The sequence below is a fragment of the Pistacia vera genome, unplaced genomic scaffold (assembly GCF_008641045.1).
Source record: "Pistacia vera cultivar Batoury unplaced genomic scaffold, PisVer_v2 Contig40, whole genome shotgun sequence".
NCBI lineage: Eukaryota > Viridiplantae > Streptophyta > Magnoliopsida > Sapindales > Anacardiaceae > Pistacia > Pistacia vera.
This window is the reverse complement of record NW_022196224.1, coordinates 683,134-706,040: the sequence shown is the minus strand read 5'-3', so window position 1 is coordinate 706,040 and position 22,907 is coordinate 683,134. Positions and strand designations below refer to the sequence as shown.

Below are 22,907 nucleotides of genomic sequence, written 5' to 3'. Positions count from 1 at the left end.
TATTGACAGGGCTGTGGGTTTTGGATTCGTCCATGGACCTAGGACATGGGCCAGGTTTGAGAGGCTTGTGCCCGCTCGGTTTGGGCCGTTTGTTCTCATGTTTAGAATAGAACTAGCATGGCTTGGGCTTTGCAGGATGGGCCTGGTCTCTTCCTATTTGGGCCAAGGACGATTTTGGCTAACACTAAGGGCTCCACAATGGAAAGAATGACATTTTGGCCTGAAGCCCTTTCTTCTCAAGCCAAAGAAACAAGTAAAGATGAGTGGATAAGAGAACACAAGATAAGAGACAATAGACATTCTAAAAGCTAACTCTAATTGGCAATAGATTAACATGTGTTGAGTTCTTTAATTCTATCATTTGATGTGCATTTTCCAGTACGTTCAGTTTTTAACTCAGACATGCAATTGACTTGGAATTTTGTTTGTGAAGACTTGAACAAACCGAAGTTGGAAAACGTTTGGACTGAAAACTATAAAAGAAAATTATCAAAACCACCCTTATAGTTTCAGCAGAGACAACAAAATATACTATTTACAAAACTTCATAAAAACCCCTGGCCCTAACTTCCGTCCCAGTTAGTGACAAAGGGGACGATTTGAAATTTGACCAAATTCCCTTGCACAATCTTTTATAACATAATCTTATGAAACTGCATACCCTTAAAAATCATTTTTTAATTTAACTTTAAAATTCAATATTCTTAATTTTTTAATTATTTTGTATCATATATTATTTATTTCATTTTTTATTACTTTACTAAACCGCTATCAACCACTAATTTTTATTTAAAAATCTAATGCTTATAATTTGATATAAAATCTCATTTAATGTCTTACTCCTCTTAAACTTTATTATTATAACATAAATTTACCAGAACAAAATAAATTTGAGGAATTCAAGTTTTTTTAATATTAACTTTCGAATATGTTTTTGTAAATTTATGTTATGGGTTTTTATTTTATTTAAATTATTCTATATTTGTGTTGCATTGAGTCAAAATAATGGGAAATATTAAAATGAGGTGAGAGTGGGGGGGAATTAACTATTTTTTTTTTTTTTTTTTTGTATAATTTTTATGGAATGTTTTCTATGATGTAATTTTTTTTTATTATGTATCAAATGAATTGTTATGTATTTTAAATAAAATATTTTAGTGAGAGGTTAAAATTATGGGTTAGAATGTTATAGTTTTAATTTGTATATCAATTCTGTGCTACATAACTTATCTCCTAATATATGTTTAAATACAAGTTCCTGAAATTATTATCCATCACAAGTGAACCAAAATCTCAGGGCTGGAATGAATTTACCCACTAACGGTATGGATGGAAGTTAGGCCAAGGGTAGTTTTGATAATTTTACACATAGTGTTATTTTGTTGGTGAGAGCTGAAATATAGGGGTGGTTTTTGATAATTGTCCTAATATTAATTAAGTGCAATTTAAATGATTATAACAAAGACATGGTTGTTTAACGTAGACATCAAATTAAAGATAAGAGATAAAGAACACAATATAAGAGACATTCTAAATGCTGAACTCTAATTGGCAACAGAGTTAACAAACATCAGAATTCTTTGGAAAACCTCTAGACCACGCCGTTGACTTGGAAACTTTTGTATGGTGAAGACCGAAAGTTGGGGCAGTTTATAAATCATGAATGTCGAGTGATGGGAAAACCTAATAAATAGATCTTTCTCTTAACTTGTTTTATTTATCCACAACTCTAAGATACATGCTTCATATTTAATTAAGTGCAATTTAAAAGACTATAATAAAGAGATAGTTGTTTAACTTAAGACATCATATTGCTGCATTTTAACTAACTTCTGGACAAGATTGACTGACTTAAGATCGGTTATCATTGGCTGTATGTTTGGAGCAAGTGATAAGAAGGTGAAAAGGATTTCACTTCCTGCCAAAAGCACTTTTTAGTGTCACTTATGTTATAAAAGAAAAGTTTTCCCAGCGGAAGGAAAGGAACAGATTTAACTTTTCGAAATTTAGTGTGAACACTAGAATTCAGTTCAGAGCTTAAAGTTACATTGAGAGCATAAACTAATTTACGAACTTTGAGACTTCTCTTCTAAGTATGCACCATTTGGGTGAATAGACACTTTTTATGAAACCTAAAAGTAAATTGTGAATGCAAAACACTTACTTGAAAGCCAAACGCTTAGAAAAAAATACAAACAGAGATATAATTGAAAACACATTTCATCATCCACATGTGAATCAGGCAGCTTGTAGGCAAAACCCTTAACAGCGGACACTAGATGTATGTCATCACTAGCCCATTTTGCTTAACGTAATATTCTTTCTTCAGCAAGGAAGCCTCATCAAAATGTGGAGATGAAGCTGCTTGCGCTAATCTTCAAATCATCATATTGTTTAGATTCTTGGCTTGCACTTCCCCTTTCAATCTCCTCAGTTTCTCCAATATCACTTCCATGGAAGGTCTAATTCCTTGTTCGTTGAAAAATAGAAATGCAAGCTCAGCATTAGAACTTGTCATTCTTTTAACTTCTTATCTGATTGAAATCAGATTATTCTTATGTGACTATGTGCTTATTTTACCCTGCAGTGTCCATGTGTTGCAAAATTGTTGAAGAAATAAGGTAAATTAACATGTGACCGCTCCTAAGTTGACAGATGTTTGAGATTATTTGTTAAATCCCAAGGCAATTACTCTTCAGCTTTAATAGGTTAGACCTTGCTTAGAGTGGAAGCATAATTTACAATTAATATAACTGTATCCATAAAATTTCATTGAAGAGTACAAACATAAACATATATTGTGGGATTCTTAAAAGTTAACAATCATTACCTATTTAGCTTAGTAGTGTATGTGAAGAATCTCTTGGGGCTGATCTTGGAAAACATAGGAAAGGCCTGGGTGGGATTTGCAAGGAATTATGCTCCCTGCCAACATATCTACTACTCTGCTGATTATTGGTCTGTGACGGATTAGTCTGTATACACCACACAATACTATGATCATTTCCTAGCACACTCTTGATCCTCTTCACTTTCAATGCCTTTCAATCCAAGTTTTTCATCTACTTCAAGACGGTTGTAGATCCAATATGGAAAATAATTTCACTGGTATGATCAACACCAACGTCAACATTTTTTCTTCTCTAACCATTTCAAAACCATCATTCCATAGCTATAAACATCTGACTTATGGAGACTTCCCAAAGTTTCTACTAACTATCTGGAGTAATATAACCAATAGTTCCTCGTGCACTTGTCAATGAAATGATACTCTCTTTCTTCAAGCAAATTTTAGCAAGACCAAATCAGAGATCTTTGGACAGAATTCTTCATCTAGGAGAATATTATGTGGTTTTATGTCAAAGTGCAAAATTCTTGTGCTACAAACACGACGTAAGTACTCTAATCCTTGAGCTATGCCCACTGCAATTTGGTACAAGGTTTCCTAGTTCACTTTTGATTCATTTCCATACTTTTTTCATAGTGAACTTCTCCAGAGAACCATTGGGATAAACTCATAACAAGAGCTCTTTTGTTGCCCTAAAAACAGAAGCCTAAAAGAGCAACTATGTTACATGAGAAGTCCTACTAATACTAGCCACCTCATTGATAAATTCTTCACCATTACCTTTGGCTTTTTTAAGACCTTCACTGAACATTATGCCATCGAGTAGTTTACCTTTGTAAACACCTCCGTATCCTCCTTCACCTAGTTTTTCTCTAAATGAGTTAGTCATTTTCTTAATTTCGAATAATTATATCTTTTAGGAGTCAAGGACCCATTGTTCCTCAAAAAGCCTCCGTGTTCTGATAATTGCTAGCTTTCTTCTTCCAGAAGATCATGTAGTTATCTGATGATCTTTCATGAAGCAAAGGCTAGAATTATGAATATGCCAATTCCAATGGCGGCTGGGTAGGCCTGTAATAAAAGAGTCTTATAAGAATGGTTTCAAGGATAATTATTTCACCTCACGTAGCTAGACTTGAGCAACTTCGAAATGATAATCTGGATCAAATATTAGCTTTTGTATGATATGAGCACTAAAAAGTTATAAATGAAGATTGTCTTATGTTAATTTACCTCTTCCTAATAGAAAATCTCATAATTATAATATTTCATTGCCAAATTAAGCAAAAGAAGAATAACACACTAATTTTAAAATCATACAGATGACAGAATGTGTTTTCTTTTTTTTAACGGAAACATAAAATGGCACAAACATTGTGCCAGAAGATGTCCTCAATGGATTTTTTGTTTAAAATATTTTGTTTATCTTAGACATGAAGTTGCCGCCATTTAACTAACTAACCTCTCATCAATTATAAACTGACTGAAAGTCTCTGTTTTATTGGCATAAGAGGTGAAAAGGATTTAATTTAATGCGAGAAAGCATCTTTATTAGTGTCATTTATGATGTTCATATATGTTGAATTATTGAAGATGCTCAATAAAATAAAAATCCACCATGTGGAAGGAAAGGAACAGACTTTGACTTTCAAAGTTTAGGTTCCATACTGAAAAATATCTAACGTTGAGCAGACGATATGAGACAGAGCTGGAATTATGCATGTTTATAACATTTGATTAAAGAGGTACTTACCTATTCCTAGACCCAGTTTGAAAAAAGATTGCCCATCTGCAAAAATAGTTACAAAGTGTTAGTTGTTTAGTCTATAGAAATTGTACATTCTTTGTCAATATAATTTGGTAGAGTAAAGAAAATTTCATGATTTGACACAACATATATTAGTAGAGTAAAGAAAATTTCATGATTTTTGAAATCACTAGTGAAACCATATGATAGTCCCCTATTCAGAAGAAGTATAACGTTGTGTGCCCAGATTCCGAACCGTGGTTGAAGATTGTCTAGCAGCTCTCTTATGGCAGCGAAGTAGGCCATAAAATCGTATAAGAAATACCTCTTTAGAAATTGTTTTAATAATTCTAAGGATTTAATTAATTCTAGAAAGCATCTTTTTTAGTGTCATTTAGAGATGTCGAATCAACAATCAGGACGGTTGATCCTCAATTCCAATACCTAATAGCAAAGACAAGAATTGCAAATTACTACTATTATTATTCATCTAAGGGTGAACAGAGCATATGAGACACAGCTGGAATTATGAATATCAAAAACATTTGATTAAAGAGGTGTACTAGACCCAGTTTCAAAAAAAATGTCCGATCTACAAAAATAGTCAAAGTGTTAGTTTAGAACAAGAAGACAAGAAAATTGTGTGCCGGGCGTCATCCAAATTCTTGGTAAGATCATAAAAATAACAGATAAATCTAACCCTCTGAGACTAAATGGCTCCAATCAAAATATGCAGAGTAATTGGTTTATTTGCCACACTGTTATAGCAATTGGACAGTGAAAGTTTCCCTTGTCAATTTGACATTTGCCTCCTCTCCTACGACACTGAAGACATTCTTCGGTTATAGTCACTTGAAGTTGGAACCAACTGGTGTATAAATTAAAGAAGTCAACACCCTTTTGAGTCTTGTTCATTCTGAAGGGGGTACGAGAACAATTATGTGGAACCGTTGATGATACACTAAGATAATTTGAGAAGTTGTGTTGGATAATGGACTGTCTGGAGTCACAGCAAGCCACTGTGAAATTTTTGGTGTGTCTGTTGTTATGTGGACAACTGAACAGGGGGAGATTGATTGTTAATTCAAAAGAGATGAAAGGGGAACTGGGCAGGGTCAAAATTTTGAAGAATTCATCACAGCTACTGTGGTTCCCCAAACACTCGCCAATTTCTTGTGGATCGTGATCTGGTTGATCTTGAAGCTTGATCGTATAATCCTGAGAGATTCTTGTAACATAAAACGTTGGCCCATGCTTCCCCAGTTGAATCCTCGGAAACTCTTCTTCGCAGTGATCTACTCTCAAGAATCCACATTCAGGATACGTTTCATTGAAAAAGGAGAAGCTTATCTGGCCGAGGGATCCACACTTGAATGGTTGACATTTTGGGCTGGAGCGCTCTTCTTCTTGAGCCGAAGAGCCAAGTAAAAGATGACAGATAAGGAAGAACACAAGATAAGAGACAGCAGACATTCTAAAAATTGAACTCTAATTGGCAACAGATTTAACAAACATCGTAACTCTTTGAAAAACTCGTGTTGAGTTCTTTACTTCTATTATTTCTGATGCTGCATTTTCCCTGTAGTTTCATTTTTCTAACCTCTAGACCACGCAGTTGAATCTGGACGGTGAAGACCTGCACAAACCGAAAGTGGGCATTTTCTAAATCATGAATGTCGAGTGATGGGAAAACTTCTGGACTGGTCTGCCTGTAACTGAAAATCTAATAAACAGATCTTCTCTAACTTGTTTTATTTATCCACAACTCTTAAGATACATGCTTTGTATTTAATTAAGTGCAATTTAAAAGATTATAACAAAGAGATAATTTTTTAACTAAGATATCAAATTGCTGCCATTTTAACTAGCTTCTGGACAATTATTGACTGACTTAAGGTCGGTAGTTCATTGGCTTGTATGATTAGAGCAAGTGATAAGAAGGTGAAAAGGATTTCATTTAACGCCAAAAGCATTTTTTTAAGTGTCACTTTATGTTATAAAAGAAAAGTTTTCCCCAGCTGGAAGGAAAGGAACAGACTTTTAACTTCTCAAAGTTTAGTGTGAACACTAGAATTCAAGTTCAGAGCCTTAAAGTTACATTGAGAGCGTAAACTAGCTTACAAACTTTGAGACTTCTCTTCTAAGAAACCTAAAAGTAAATTTGGTGAATATAAAACACTTACGTGAAAAGTAAAATAGATACCCAAAAATTAATTGAAACATATTTTCATTATCCAGCAACCTTAACAACTCACACTAGATGTAGTGTCGCCACTAGCCCATCTTGCTGTAATAGATGCAGGTGACAGCCTGATATTCTTCAGCAAGGAAGACTCATCACAATCTGTTGATGAAGCTGTTGGTTGCATGCTCTTGTATTGTTTAGATTCTTTGGCTTGCACTCTCCAGTTTCAACTCTCTTCAGTTCCTGCAATACCAAGTTCCATGGAAGGTCTCATTTCCTTGTTCTGTTACAAACATAGAAAGGCCAGCTCAGCAATTTAAGTTGTTATTCTTTTTTATTTCATCTAATTAAAATCAGATAACTCTTATTACTGATTATGTGCTTAGGTTACCCTGCAGTGCCTATGTGTTTTAATAATTATCAAAGAACTAAAGTAAAGTTAACATGCGAACTTCCCTAAATTGACAGATTGTTGAGAGTATTTGTTAAATTCCCTAAGGCAATTACTCTTCGGCTTTCAATAGGTTAGACCTTGCTCAGAGTAGAAATTTAATTTACGCTTAAATATAACTGTATCCATAGAATTTCATTGAAGAGTACAAACATAAACATATTACTGTGGGATTTCTTAACAGTTAACACATCATGACCTATTTAGCTTAGTAGTATAGATGAAGAATCTCTTTGGGGCTGATCTCGGAGAAGATAGGAAAGGCTTGGGTGGGAATTGCAAAGAACTTATGCTCCCTTCCAACATATCTACTACTCTGCTGATTGTTGGCCTGTCTGAAGGATTAGTCTGTATACACCACAAGCTCACCATGATCATCTTCCTAGCACACTCTTCATCCTCTTCACTTTCAACGTCTTTCAGTCTAAGTTCTTCATCTAGTTCAAGACGACAGTAAATCCAGTGTGGAAAATATATTTCACTGGTATGATTAACACCAATGTCAACATTTTTTCTTCCTCCAACCATTTCTAAAACCATCATTCCATAGCTATAAACATCCGACTTGTGAGAGACTTCTCCAAAGTTTCTACTAACTACTTCTGGAGCAATATAACCAATAGTTCCTCGTGCACCTATTAATGATATGATACTCTCTTTCTTCAAGCAAATTTTAGCAAGACCAAAATCAGAGATCTTTGGACAAAATTCTTCATCTAGGAGAATATTATGGGGTTTTATGTCAAAGTGCAAAATTCTTGTGCTACAACCACGATGTAAGTACTCTAACCCTCGAGCTATGCCCACTGTAATTTGGTACAAGGTTTCCCATGTCAGCTTTTGATTTGTTTCCATACTATTTTCATATATGAACTTGTCAAGAGAACCATTAGGCATAAACTCATAAACAAGAGCTCTTTTATGACCCTCAAAACAGAAGCCTAAAAGAGCAACTATGTTGACATGAGAAGTCCCAGTCGTACTAGCCACTTCATTGATAAATTCTTCATCATTACCTTTGGCTTCTTTTAAGACCTTCACTGCAACATTACGCCCATCGAGTAGTTTACCTTTGTAAACACCTCCGTACCCTCCTTCGCCTAGTTTTTCTCTAAATGAGTTAGTCATTTTCTTGATTTCTGAATAATAATATCTTTTAGGAACTAGGGACCCATTGTTCCTTAAAAACACCTCAATGTTCTGATAATTGCTAGCTTTTTTCTTCCAGAAGATCATGTAGTTATCTGGTGATCTTTTCATGAAGTAAAAGGCTAGAATTATGAATATGCCAATTCCAATGGCGGCTAGCATGCCTGTAATAAAAGAGTCTTATAAGAATGGTTTCCAAGGATAATTATTGCCACATAACATAACTAGACTTGAGCAACTCCAAAAAGATAATCTGGCTCAAATATCAGCTTATTGTATGATATGAGCACTAAACATTTATAAACCAAGATTGTCTTATGTTAATTCTCATAATTTATAATATTTCACTGCTAAATTAAGCTAAAAGAAGCATAACACTAGTAATTTTAAAATGCATATACAAGTGACAGAATGGGTGTTTTCTTTTTTTAAAACAGTAAATCATAAATTTCCAGTGATGGGAAAACATTTGGACCCGCCTGCCTGCGACCGGAAAAATAATAAAAAAGAATAATATTTATCTTATTTTACAACTCTTATGTTTACCACAGTTAAAAAAATTAACTGTTTGACTTAGACATCAAGTTGCCGCCATTTAAGTCACTAACTTCTGGTCAATTATCAATTGACTGAAACTCTACTTTTTTATTGGAGTAAGTGATAAGAAGGTGAAAATGATCTAATTTAATGCCAGAAAGCGTCTTTTCTTACTGTCATTTATGATGTTCATATTATGTTGAATTATTGAAGATGTTCAAAATAAAATAAAAATTCCAGGAAAGGAACAGATTTTGACTTTTCAAAGTTTAGGTTTCAGTGTTGAAAAATATCTAAGGTTGAACAGAAGCATATGACAGAGCTAGAATTATGGATATTAAAAACATTGATTAAAGAGATATTTATAACTTTACCTATGGCTAGGCCTAGCTTCAATGGTATTTTTCTATCTCCTGCACAATATAGTTACAAGAACAATAGTTTTAGTACAAAAGTGTTACAAAGTGTTAGTTTAAAAAGAAGAAGAAGAGTTATCTGCATCATCAAAATATGTCCATAAAACAGTAGATAAATCTGCCTATTTGAACTAATGCTGTGACGAACTAAGTAGCTAATTGACTTCCTCCAAAGCACAAACCCGGGTGAGGGACCAATCAAAACTAAGGAAAAGAATTCCACCATGTGGAAGTAATTTGTTTTTGGGCATGGTTAAAATTAACTTCACAACAATGATTTAATCATGAAAATTTATGAAACATGCATGTATTTGCAGTACCTTACTGTAATGTTTTATACCTATTCTTGAATTTAGTTCTTCTGACCATTGAAAGTGTCCCTGGTGGTCAATTTGACAACAATGATTTGCTCATGAATATTTATGAAACATGCATGTATTTCAAGTGTTACTGTAATTTTTTGTACCTGTTCCTGAAATTGGTTCTTCTGAACATTGAAAATTTCCCTGGTTGTCAATACAGTGGCCTCCTCTCTGAAAACACTCAATACATTCTCTGGTTACATTCAGTTGAAGACGGAACCAACCAGTGTACAAATTGAAGAAGTGGACACCCTTTTGAGTCTTGTTCACTTGGAGTTGAGTCATCGAACAATCAGTATTATTTCTTCGGAATTCATCATCAGTTGAGCCGTTTTGGAAGCCAATATGGAAGTGTTTCGACCCTTCGCAGAACGCGCTGAAATTTGCATAAGTTCTATTTTTTGGACAACTGAAGAAGGTTTGATTGTATGGTTCAACAGAGATAATAGGAGACCTTGGAAGGCTCAAGTTTCTGTAGGCACAGTGTTTCAAAGGATTCGTTGTAAATGTACTGTTTTCTTGAAGCGTGATTGTGGTAGTCTGAGAGATAGCTGTAACATAAAACCATGGCCAATCTTTGTATAGCTGAATCCTCGGAACTTGTTCATCGCACTTATCTATCTTCCATATTCCACAATCAGAATTGGTTCCATTGTAGAAGGGAAAACGTAGGGTTCCCAGAGTTCCACAATCAAAAGGTTTACATCTGGGGTTGCCTCCATCTTCTTGTACAGCCAAGGCCAGAACTAAAACTAAGAATTGAAAGATAGTGAAGAACATAAGGTAAGAGATGGGAGGCATTGCTATTACCATCAAAGAAACTTCAAATCTTCAGATTTAGTAGTTTTGATATATTGTCTCGTTTATGTTCTTGTTTCTTTGTCTGTACGCGCGTTTTGCTTAACCTTTCGAACACGCAGTTGACCTTGAGATTTGGAGAACCCCAAGCAAGCAATGTCTATGAAGTTCCTTCTGAATATTATAAAAGGGTCTTCAATATAGGCAACAAATATACATCCGTCCAATCAGAATAAGATGTATGTATATAAATCCAATCTCTGACCTCTTAATATATGTTACATCAGGGTCACGTGCGATTATATTAGACGAGTATACAATAATACGTGTACTCATTTTACGGAATACTTTTTTGATTGGGCGGTCTGCTTGAGAGCAAAGAGAAAATGGATTTGGATGCAACTTTTTTTGACTACGCTCAGGACCCACGAGTTTAATCAACATTTGTGGGCGGTTCAGGGAAGAATTTAAATGTAATTAGGCTTACTATTAAATACCTCCACTGAGGTTTCAGTATTTCTAAAACTACCACCACACGTTTGAGAAATTCTCAAAAGCCTCCTCTTTGCTTTGGTTTCCACTTTTCTTGAACCCTTTACAACGTTTTTCAACAGAAAATTTGAAATGTCCACAATGCTGTCTTTGATTCATTCTCAAGTAGTTAGTTTCCGCATTTTCATTAGCATTATCAATTACTATCGCTTTGTTTTCAATCCACTTCCAGAAAATCAGTCCAATGCACCTCCCAACTACCGTCCACCTCCACTCTAAATAAAAGGACCGCCTGCCAAATCGAAGAGACATACCCACATCGCCAGTTGCAGTGGCTGGCTTCTCTTCTTTATTACAACTATCAACAACTCGGCGATTGCGATTTTTAGTTGGATTTGAAGTGGGGTGTTGCAGTATGCTGGGTAGTGCTGGGGTGATGGGTTTGAAGAGGTTGGGCTGCTTGTCGGGGTGGAGCCGTTGTCGCAGCTCCTCGGAACTTGTTCATCTTCCAGAATCCACAGTCAGAATTCGTTCCATTGAAGAAGGGAAAACCTACGGGTCCCAGACGTCCACAATCAAAAGGTTTACATCTGGGGTTGCCTCCAGCATCTTCTTGTACGGCCAAGGCCAGAACTAAAAATAAGAATTGAAACACAGTGAAGAACATAAGGTAAGAGATGGGATGCATCGCTATTACTATCAAAGAACTTAAATCTTAAGAGTTAGTTGTTTTGTTATGTTGTCTCATTTATGTTCTTGTTTCTTTGTCTTAACCTTTCGAACACGCAGTTGACTTGGAATTGGATGCGAAGACTTGGAGAAACTGAGCAAGGAATATGCATAAAGTTCCTTTTGAATATTATAAAAGGGTCTTCAATATAGGCAATAAATATACATACGTCCAATCAGAATAAAATATACGTATTTGCTCTCTGTCCAATTAATATCAAACACCTCCTCGAGATTTCAACATTTCTTAAATTATCACCCTAAATTTGAGAAATTCTCAAAAACCGCCACTATGGTTTCCACTTTCCTTAAATTCTCGTCTCTACAATGTTTTTTAACAGAAAATTTGGATAGGAACATTGAAATGTCCACAATGCGCATAGATTCAACAATAACTATTTAAGTGTTTATATGTTAAGATTTGTTTTTGGAGTAATTTGGAATTAGATTTCACATTGAGAAATTGAAATCGGAGCAGGAAATACTCTTAGAGGCTTTTTGATTGTGGTATCTTATATTACGTAAGTTACCATATTTATTTGTCAAGTAATATAAGGTTTTGGTAAGATTCTAATAATCCTTTAAAACAAATACTAATTACGTTTGGTTGTATAGATGGTAATCTGAATACTACCATTTTCTTAGATATTTTAAATTATTTGGTATTTTATCTTTATATACAAAAGTTTTAAGATATAAATACTCTTGAACTTAAAAACAATTACCCAAGACTGATGGCCAAACCGTCGGCTTCGAAACAACGTACAATCAACCAACCAGATTTGGTCGAAAAAGACCAAAATAGATTTGGTAGTTTCTAACTAGATCGGCGCACTGTCAATGAGATCCGACTAGTCGTATACCATTATAACCGCGACAACCAGTAGTGGTGGCCAACTGTGGCTTATGTGGCTAGAGTCTTTTTGTTAATTTTTAAACTTTTATTATAGGGATGTTTTAGCTAAATTCTCAAACATAGAGGGTTAAAAAATACTATAAACAATAATAATATTAAAATAAAAAGACAATTCAATAATTTATTTAATATATTCATCGATGTATTCCTCCTAACGAAACATATCAATATAACATACTTATCAATTTATTCCAATTTTAAAAAATACATTTATATAACATTACTAATAATCTTAAAGGTAATATATCTTCCATTTAATATAACATTCTCTATAATACAACATTCTTTAACCTAAATGCACCGGCCAAAAATTGGAAAATTAAAAACTAAATATTTTAAGAAAAAATATCGAAGTCCTAAAACAAATGAAGTAAACTTGCAGGTGACGCTGCTTTAGATTCAATCGTGTCTTTGTTTCCTCGACACACCTGAAAACTGAAATCAAACTAACGAGGGAGCCAATTCAACTTCTAATTCATCCTCAAGTGCCCGATTAGTTTCCGCTTTTTCATCAGCATTATCAACTACTATCGCTTTGGTTTCAATCCACAAACATTCTATTCAGAAAATCAGTTCAATGCACCTCCCAACCACTGCCCACCTCCACTCTTAAGTAAAAGGACAGCCTGCCAAATTGAAGAGACATGTCCACATCGCCAGTTGCAGTGGGTTGTTGCAATTCGGTGCATGCGATTTTTCGTTAGATTTGAAGAGGGGTGTTGTGTTGCAGTATGCTGGGTGGTGGGTGGGTGTGGAGGATTTGTCGTAGCGTTGGGTTAGGGAGTGTTGCAGCGCCGCAGGAGTTTTGGGTTTTGTTTTAGCCCGTAGGGTTGCTTGGTTTCCAGGGTGGCTGTTGGGTTTTCTTTCATATTAAATTATTTTCTTAATTTTCAGTTTTTATTTCATTTGTGATGTTGTATTTTTCCAGCAATTTCAGTTGTTTATTCTCTAAAATACGCAGTAGACTTGGAAGTAGCCGGCGAAGACTTGTAAAGAGTCTAAAGACATCAGAAAGTTTGGGATAGTTTCTAAATCATAAATGTCCAGTGATTGGGAAAACATTTGGACTGGTCGACCCATAACTGAAATTAATTGTTAACTTTAGGTGATTGAGTGATTTAATAAAGATTTTTTAGTGTATTATTTAATAAATTTAAAATTTAAAATTTTTTTTAATTATTAATAAAAGTAGTCATTAAAATTTTTATTTGACCGATAATTCTATGATTCTAAGAGATTAGTTTTTTAAACTGGGCCGGATACAAGATCACATGAAAAAAAAAAAATTGCCGCCATTTAATTTACTAACTTCTGATCAATTATCAACTGACTGAAAGTCTGCTATCTGATTGGCTTACATCTTTGGAAAAAATGATTTATTAGTTATTACTGTCGCTTTATGTTACAAAAGTAAAGCTTCCATGAGGTGAAAGGAAATGGAACAGATTTTGACTTTTCAAAGTTTAGTTGAAAGAAAGAGAGAGTCAAACCACGTAAATATAATATAACAATCTATTAGATTGACAATGTGACATACATACAAGCAAATACAATTTAATATATTATACAAGACAAATACAATGTGACATAGATATAAGAAAAAATACAACTTAACATATTATATATTTATGATGTTTGATTTGGTTAAAAAAGTACATTACCTATTCTTAGGACTAGATTCAGTTTTTTTTTTTAGTAATGCTACACCCATAACCTTTTCTTATAAATTTTTTCTTACAACTCTGACGTGACAGCTTGCAATTGATCAGTCGCAATTTATCAAGTGGAACCTAAGTAAGACCTACTATGAGCTGATTAATTACGAGCTGAAATGTCAAGGTTATAAGAAAATGTTGTGGTGTAGCATTTTTTGTGTTTTAGCTGCAAAAATAGTTACTAAGGTTGGCTTACAAAATAGTAAAAATTTTGTTTTCTACATCATCCAAATTCTTGACAGGATCATAAAAATAACAGAAAAACTGAAACCGCAAAGATCATAAAAATAACAGAAAAACTGAAACCGCAAACTAAACATACATCATCTTGTGACATTTTAAGCTATATTTCTCAGTTCCTCCAAGCTCAGGTGATGAGGGGGCTAAGGCTAACCAAAATCAAAGAAATCAGTATGTGAAAATTGTAGTACCTTATTGTGTTATTTGCCATACTTGTTATAGCATTTGATGAACAGTGTAATTTTTCCTTGTCAATTTGACATTTGCCTCCTCTCTTACTACTCTGAAGACATTCTTCGGTTACAGTCACTTGAAGTAGGAACCGACCGGTGCATAAATTAAGGAAGTCGACACCCTTAGGAGTCTGGTTCATTCTGAACAGGGTCCAAGAACAATTAGGTGGATCCCTCGATGATACATCATGATGATTTGAGCCGTTGTAGAAGACAATGGAGTTTCTGGAGTTATTGCAAGCCATACTGAAATTTCTGGGGGGTTCTGTCACTGGGACAACTCTGTTGGGCTTGGGTTTCCCTCGTGTGGAAGGTGGCCCAAACCGCCCAAACCATAATTGAGAGAGAGCCCATAGAGTTTATTTTAAGTTAGGGCTTTACCAACAAATTGAACAGAGTTGGATTGATTTCAAAGGAGATGAAAGGGGAGCTGGGGGCAGGGTCAAATTCTTGAAGGATTCATTACAGCTAGATGGTCGCCCGAAGATTAGTCATATTCTAGCCGATCTTGAAGCCTGATCGTATTATCTAGAGAGATGCTTGCAACATAAAAGTTTGGCCAATGCTTCTCCAGATTAATTCTCGGAACTTGTTTGGGACAGTTTCTAAATCATCAATGTCCAGTGACGGGAAAACTTTTGGACTGAAAAAAATAAGAAAAAAGATCTTTTCTATCTTATTTTATTTGTCAACAACTTTTAAGATACATGCTTAAGATTTAAGATACATGGATATAGGTGAAAACCTTAACAACTGACACTAGATGTAAATGTAGGGTCACCACTAGCCCACTCTGATAACAGAGATGTAGGTGACAGCCTGATATTCTTCAGCAAGGAAGCCTAATCACAATCTGTTGATGAAGCTGTTGGTTGCATGCTCTTCAACACGTCATTTTTATTGTTTAAATTCTTTGGCTTGCATTCTCACTTTCAATTCTCTTCAATTCCTCCAATACCACTTCCATGGAAGGTCTCATTTCCTTGTTCTGTTGCAAACATAGAAAGGCCAGCTCTGCAACTGTAGTCATCATCCTTTTAACTTCATCATCTGATTGATATCCAAGACATGGGTCAATCAATTCTTCAATTGCACAAGTGTGGATCCTGTTTATGGCTAAATTAGCCAAATTAATCTCATCTTTGTGCCTATTCATATCAACTGCAGGCATTGATGAAAGGAGCTCAATCAAGACAACTCCAAAGCTGTAAACATCACTCTTATCAGTTAGCTAGTAACACAGATGATACTCAGGATCAACATAGCCAGGGGATCCTTGTGGAGCGGTTGAGACATGTGTAACATCAGTGGGGAACAATCTGGAAAGCCCAAAGTCTGCAACTTTTACACTGAAGCTGTTGTCAAGAAGAAGATTGTTAGTTTTCACATCACGGTGTATAATATCAGAAGCATGGAGGTAAGCCAATGCACTAGCTGTTTCTATTGCAATGTTCATACGAATAGGCCACGGAAGTGAATCAGGCTTTGCTCTATCCCCATGAAGATGATCAGCAACAGTTCCATTAGGAATGAATTCATACACCAGGAGTAAACCTTGCTGACTGTAAAGCGAAGAGCAGCCATAAAGTGACAAAAGATTTTTGTGGCGCAAACGTGTGAGGATCTAAATTTCATTCATAAACTGTTCAAATTTTCTGTAGTTGTGCTCATGAAAGCGCTTTACTGCAACTTCACATCCGTCTAGAAGTTTTGCTGATTGCAAGTATCAAATAGGCTATTTTAGCAACCATTTATTTCTTCTTCTAATCTTTTTTCTCTAGTAATTATATATATAATTCTAAAAACATTCAACAGAAACATACATTGTTCAGCTTCTTACCATAGTATACTCTTCCAAATCCACCGTCCCCAAGTTCATTCTCAAGATTAAAATGATCAGTGGCTTCTGCAAGTTCTTTGTAGGAGAAGACTGGGACCCCAAAGCAGACGCTGCAATCTTCCACCTCTGAATTTGAGGAGGGATCGGTAGAAATGAATCTTGAGTTGAAGCTCGAATAAATAAATTTTTGTTCCGTGCGATGCTGAATAACAAACAGAATCGCAATAAGGATGGTTGCTGCTCCGATTCCAACACCTAATTAACAAAAAGAAGAGCTATAAACTTCTTGATCAGCACCCTTGACACTTCTTCAAAGGTAAACCATAAAATACAGTCAAGGAACATGCAGCAAAGAAATTTCAAACGATCCAGAGACATCAATGGACTGACTAAACACTAGTCTAAATCAGAATTTTTCATGGTTATAAGAGCTGATCAAAGAGTTATTTTACCTAGCGCTGGGGCTAGCTTCAATGGTGATTTCCCGTCCCCTGGAAAAAATAGTTACAAATACAATTCCATCAGTTCACAAAACAAGAAAATTACTGATCTGCTTCATCACAATTCATAACAACATCATACAAATGACATTCTAGTTTAGCTGTCTGAGTTCCTCAAAACAAAGGTGGGGAGGGGACAAAGGCCAATCAAAATCAAAGAAAAGCATCAATTTTGAGCCATGCTATTAAAGAATTAACCTCAAACAAGAAACCAAAACGTAAAAGTTCTAGTACCTATTTTATCTGTTATAGCATTTAGACAATGAAATTTCCCCTCATAAATTTGACATTGGCCTCCCATCAGACGACACTCACGACATTCTGCGGTTACATTCACTCGTAGCCGGAACCAACCGGTGTATAAATTAAATAATTGAAGACCTTTTTGAGTCTTATTGATTTTGAACGGGATAAGTGAACAGTTAGAACTAAACATTGATGATAGATTCTGATTATTTGAGCCGCTGTAGTAGAGAATGGAGTGGTTGGAGTCACTGCAAATCGAAGAGTAATCTACGGGAGCACGGTAAGGCTTGCTGGGACACTTGTAAAAGGTTTGATCGTTTACTCCAAAAGAGATAAAATCAGAGCTGGGAACGATAAAATTTCTCAAGGATTCAACACAGCTATGGTTTCCCGCAGGCTTTTCATATTCTGGTTGATCTCGAAGCACAAGCGAACTATCTTGAGAGATACTTGTAACGTAAAACCATGGTAAATTTTTCCCCAGCCGAATTCTTTGAACTTGTTTTGTGCAGCCTACCACTATCAAGAACCCACAATGAGGATATGTTTCATTGGAGAAGGGGAAGCTTATATTGCCGAGAACACCACAACTGAACAAAGATGGGCATATTGGGTTGGAGTTTTTAGCATCTTGACCTTGACAAAAAAGTAAATGATGAGAGATAAAGAAAAACACAAGATAAGAGATACCGGACATTCTAAAAACTGAAGATTTAGCAAATATCACTCGAGTTCTCTTATCTTATAATCTGTGTTACTGTATTTTCCCTCTAAAACACGCAGTTGACTTGGAATTTGGATGGCATAAGACTTGTACAAAGAGAAAGGTCGGGACAGTTTCTAAATCATAAATGTCCAGTGATGGGAAAACTTTTGGACTTTCTGCCTGTGTTAACAACTCATTTTCCCAGGTAGGTGTTTCCAAGCCGCTCGTCGGGCTACAAGGCCCGTTATGAGTGCTACCAATGGTTACAAGCCCAATGAGTAGAGCTAATTGCAAGGGAGAAAACCCAAAGTTTAATAAACCATCCACTATTCTCATACTGAATGGATGTGGCTCTTAACAATACTGAGAAAAAGAAAAAGTTCTCTTATCTTATTTTGTTTATCACAATTCTTTAGAAACATGCTAATTACGTATAGTTTAAAAGAATGGAAAAACATCTTGTAACGGATACCATCAGGAAGAATTCTAAGTTTATTGAGTTTGGAATAAATATGAAAACCTAAAATCATGTCTTTACCAAGTAATTCGCAACCAAAAACTTTTACGATATGTTAAACATCCTGAGAACAAGGTTCAAAAAATAACTGTTTAACATGGCATCAAATTGCCCCCATTTTAACCAACCTCTGGTCAACTATTGACTGACTTAAGGTCAGTTTTTCGCTGGCTTGCATGTGTTGGAGAAAGTGATAAGAAGGTGAAAAGGATTTTATTTAATGCCAGAAAACATCCTTTTTAGTGTCATTTTATGTTATAAATTAAAGTTAGTTGTCACCAGCGGTAAGGAACGGAACAGATTGTGACTTTTCAAAGTTTAGTCTTCCATTATTTGAAAAATATCTACAATATAAACACTAGAATACAAATATACAATTACAGAGCCTTAGAAAGAAATACAAGAAACAACTCTTCTTGTAATGTGTCGTATTCTACCTCGTTAGCGAATAAGATCCTGAGTTGTGTAAGTCCTGAGTCTTCTCATTTACATAAACATGTTTTGAGTAAAGGACGTTTGCATGAAACTTAAAAATAAATCTGCAGTTTATGTGAAATCTGAAATAGATACCCAAATGCTACAACATATTTTAATTATCCACGTTGTGGATCAGGCAGCAAAAACCTTAACAACTGGCACTAGATGTAGTGTCACCACTAGTCCAGTTTGCAGTAACAGATGTAGGTGACCGCCTGATATGTTTCAGCAAGGAAGACTCATCACAATCTGATGATGAAGCTGCTGGTTGCATGCTCTTCAACACCTCATTATCATTGTTAAGATTCTTTGGCTTGCACTCTCCACTTTCAATTCTCTTCAATTCCTCCAATACTACATCCATGGCAGGTCTCATTTCCTTGTTCTGTTGCAAACATAGAAAGGCCAGCTCTGCAACTGAAGTTGTCATCCTTTTAACTTCTTCATTTGACTGATATCCAAGACATGGGTCAATCAACTCTTCAATTGCAGAATTCTGAATCCTATTTACTGCTAAGTAAGCCAAATTAATCTCATTTTTGTGCCTATTCATATCGACAGCAGGCATTGATGATATAAGCTCAATGAGGACAACTCCAAAGCTGTAAACATCACTCTTATCCGTCAATTGATAAACAGATGTTCTTAGGATATAGATTTCACACTAACTCTTATCATATATATTGATCACTTATGATAATTTTATAAGCTCTTCTATAGGTCAAACTCCTTAAATTTCTAATAACTTTCTTTTGACCAATTATCAAATATAACCCCTAATATTAACCTAAATTATCTCTAATCAGATTTAAGCAATTGGAGATTATTACGCTCTGTAGAGTTTATCAAAATCTCACAAATCATGGTAACCTATCTCTAGTACTCACTCAACCTATGATTTTACTACCGTAGACCAACTAAGTTTCATCTCTCGATCTCAACATAGTCCATTAGTTCATTCAATTCTAGGGTTCTTAAGAATCAAAAGCATGAGACATAAGAATAAAACTTAGGAAGAAATATTAATGAATCAATATAGTAAAACTCAATACATAATCAAGAGATTGGGCTACATCTTAGCCCTTGGAAAATAAAGTTAGTTCATAATAAACACGAAAGAAACAATCATCTTTATTAAAATAATCAAGATGAGTTTATAAGAAAGAAACAAGAAAAACTTCTATATTGTGAATCAAAGCTTCAGAAATTTGTCATTTTCTCTCTACAGATTTTCTTCTCTTATTCTCTCCCAAGAATCTCCAAAATAGAGATGGCAATGGGCTCGATATTTTTCTGGTACCCAACCCGGCATGTCCCAAAAAGGTCGGGCTTTACCGATGTTCGCGGGCTTGGGCTTGGGTTGGGCCTGATTTTAAGGCCTGACCTCGGGTATGGGTCGGGCTGGGTATGTCTTCAGGCTGGACCGACCCAGCCCGACAATTTTAGCATTAATTATATAAATTACCCTATACTATATATTAATTACAAGATTATTCTACATTATATACTCATCTTCCCCAAACCCTACATGGATGATGGATACACTTTGTGGAAAGTTATTTATTATTTAGTGAGTATTCAAAAAAATTAACATTTAAAAATTGTTTTTAGAATTAAAAATATAAAAAAATGAAATTTATTAATATTTAAAAATTCACATTATAAAAATAGGCGGGTTTGGCCGAGCCTGAGGTTACAAAAAGCCCGTTGAGCCGGACTTGAGCTTTGTTATGAGGTCGAGCTTGGGCTTGGCCCAAGGGGTACCAGCCCATTGCCATCACTACTCTAAAATAATGCTAAAAGACTTCTCTTAATATCTCATAAGGGTTAGGGTTTTATTTTCTTTAATTCTATTTTGTTTAGGACTCTTAACCCTATTTTCCTAATAAAAAACGAAAGAAAAAATTCATAACTGTCATGATTGTGCCCCGGCACTGTGTTGCGGCCGGTCGATTCTGGACAAAGTGTGCTGCGCACAATGATAACTCTCTCCTTTAGTTCAAATCTTGCATCATTCCTCGTACTTTAAAAATGATTTTTTTAGCATGATAACGATGGAATCTAGAGAAGTGGTAAGCATATAAAATGTATCCCTTTGAATCAACTTCCAATAGTCAAAGAATCATCTTAATCCAAGGCTAGAGCTCGAGATATTATTGAAATACCAAGACATGCTTAAACTGGAGCGTAATCCAGAGTCTTCTTTTGCTTCAAAGCTCCATAACTTCTTCAATTCACACCAATTCTTGTTCCGTTTGTTTCTAATCATCACTCATTTTTTGCCGATATGATTCTTCTTCTGAGCATAACATTTAGCATTAATAACCTAAAAAACACTCAAACACTCATGATCCATAAAAGACAATATGAAAAAATTAAGCAACTTTACCAAATTAAGCTTAATTTCTCAAAATAATCCCCATAGACCACTAAGTAAATGTGTATTTTCAAGCTCTTATCATCAGTCATCCCAAATCGTAACAGGCTCATGGAGGAGGGCTCAGGCCCAGGTTCAGTCCCTCCTCTAAGGCTGAGCCTAGGACCGCTCTCAAACCCCTTTTCCACCCAATTTTGTTTAAGCCTTTGGTAAATATCTAAAATCCCACTATTTTATACAAAATAGACAATAAAATACGGGTTAAAATGAAATTTTACGATTATGGGGCATATTAAAAATTTTTAATCCTATAGGACCAGTCTATGGGCCCATGACTAATCCTAGGGATCAGTCCAAGCCTTAAAAAATTTCATGGGCTCAAGACCCGTCCCAATTTGGGATCGGACCATTGGGCCTAGACCAGGACCAATTAAACCTGGTCCTTGTCCAGCTCTAAACGAAACTTCTAATAAATTATGAACTGACTGAAAGTCTGCTTTCTAATTGACTTACATCTTTGGAGTAAGTGATAAGAAGGTGAAAATGATTTAATCTAATGCCAGAAAGCATCTTTTTTAGTGTCACTTTTATTTGTGTTACAAAAGAAAAGTTACGAGGTGAAAGGAAAGGAATAGATTTCGTCTTTTCAAAGTTAGTGTTCCATTAGTGAAAAATATCTACAGTATCCAAGCTCACTTGAGCATAATCGATCACAACCCACCGCCACTTGAGGGTAGCGTAATCGATCAGGACCTACCCATCCATAACAAGAGTAGCTCTAATACCACGTAAAATGAATTGGAGTAACATTCATCCTAAAAGCTAGTTCAAGGAAAAAGAAAGTCCAACCACATAAATACATTATAACATTCATATGTTTGATTTGGTTTAAAAAGTGCCTTGCCTAGTCCTAGGACTAGATTCAGTTTTTTTTTTTTTTTTTTTTTAAATCCGCAAAAATAGTTCCAAAGGATTGGCTTAAAAATAGTTAAAATTTATTGGCTCGTTTGTTTCAATTTTCAGAATACTACTTTTATTCCCAAAAAAGTTAAACAGTAAATACCCAAAAATTTTGAATTTTGGGAATACTACTCCCAATATTATTCAACTTTTTTTAAACCCTTAAATTGATAATTTAATTAAATAAACCTAAATATTTTTTAAAAATTACAAAAACACCCCAATAATCATATTTACCAGATTCCGGCCACCACTGCCGGAAAATGGCCAGAATCTATTAGGATGGCGCACTACCGGCTGAATCTGGCGGTAGTACGCTGACTAGCCTTTTTCGGTCAGATCCACGGTGGATCTGGCCGGAAAAGGCCAGATCTAAGGCCAAAGCTGGCCGTTGACGGCCAGATCTTTGGCCGTAACGGTTTATAACGACGACCAACAAACCATCGTGTTGACCTCAACGACGACC

The 22,907-nt window shown here is 35.2% G+C and overlaps 1 protein-coding gene and 1 pseudogene across 1 annotated transcript; both read right to left on the bottom strand.

Annotated features, from left to right (window-relative positions):
* Positions 1 to 7,345: 7,345 nt before the first annotated feature.
* Positions 7,346 to 8,380, bottom strand: LOC116141725 (PR5-like receptor kinase). Its single transcript, XM_031427211.1, has one exon. The coding sequence runs from the start codon at positions 8,357 to 8,359 to the stop codon at positions 7,424 to 7,426; it is 936 nt and encodes a 311-aa protein (XP_031283071.1). The 5' UTR covers positions 8,360 to 8,380; the 3' UTR covers positions 7,346 to 7,423.
* A 7,085-nt stretch (positions 8,381 to 15,465) lies between these two features.
* On the bottom strand, positions 15,466 to 18,160 carry LOC116141591 (annotated as a pseudogene).
* Positions 18,161 to 22,907: the final 4,747 nt, after the last annotated feature.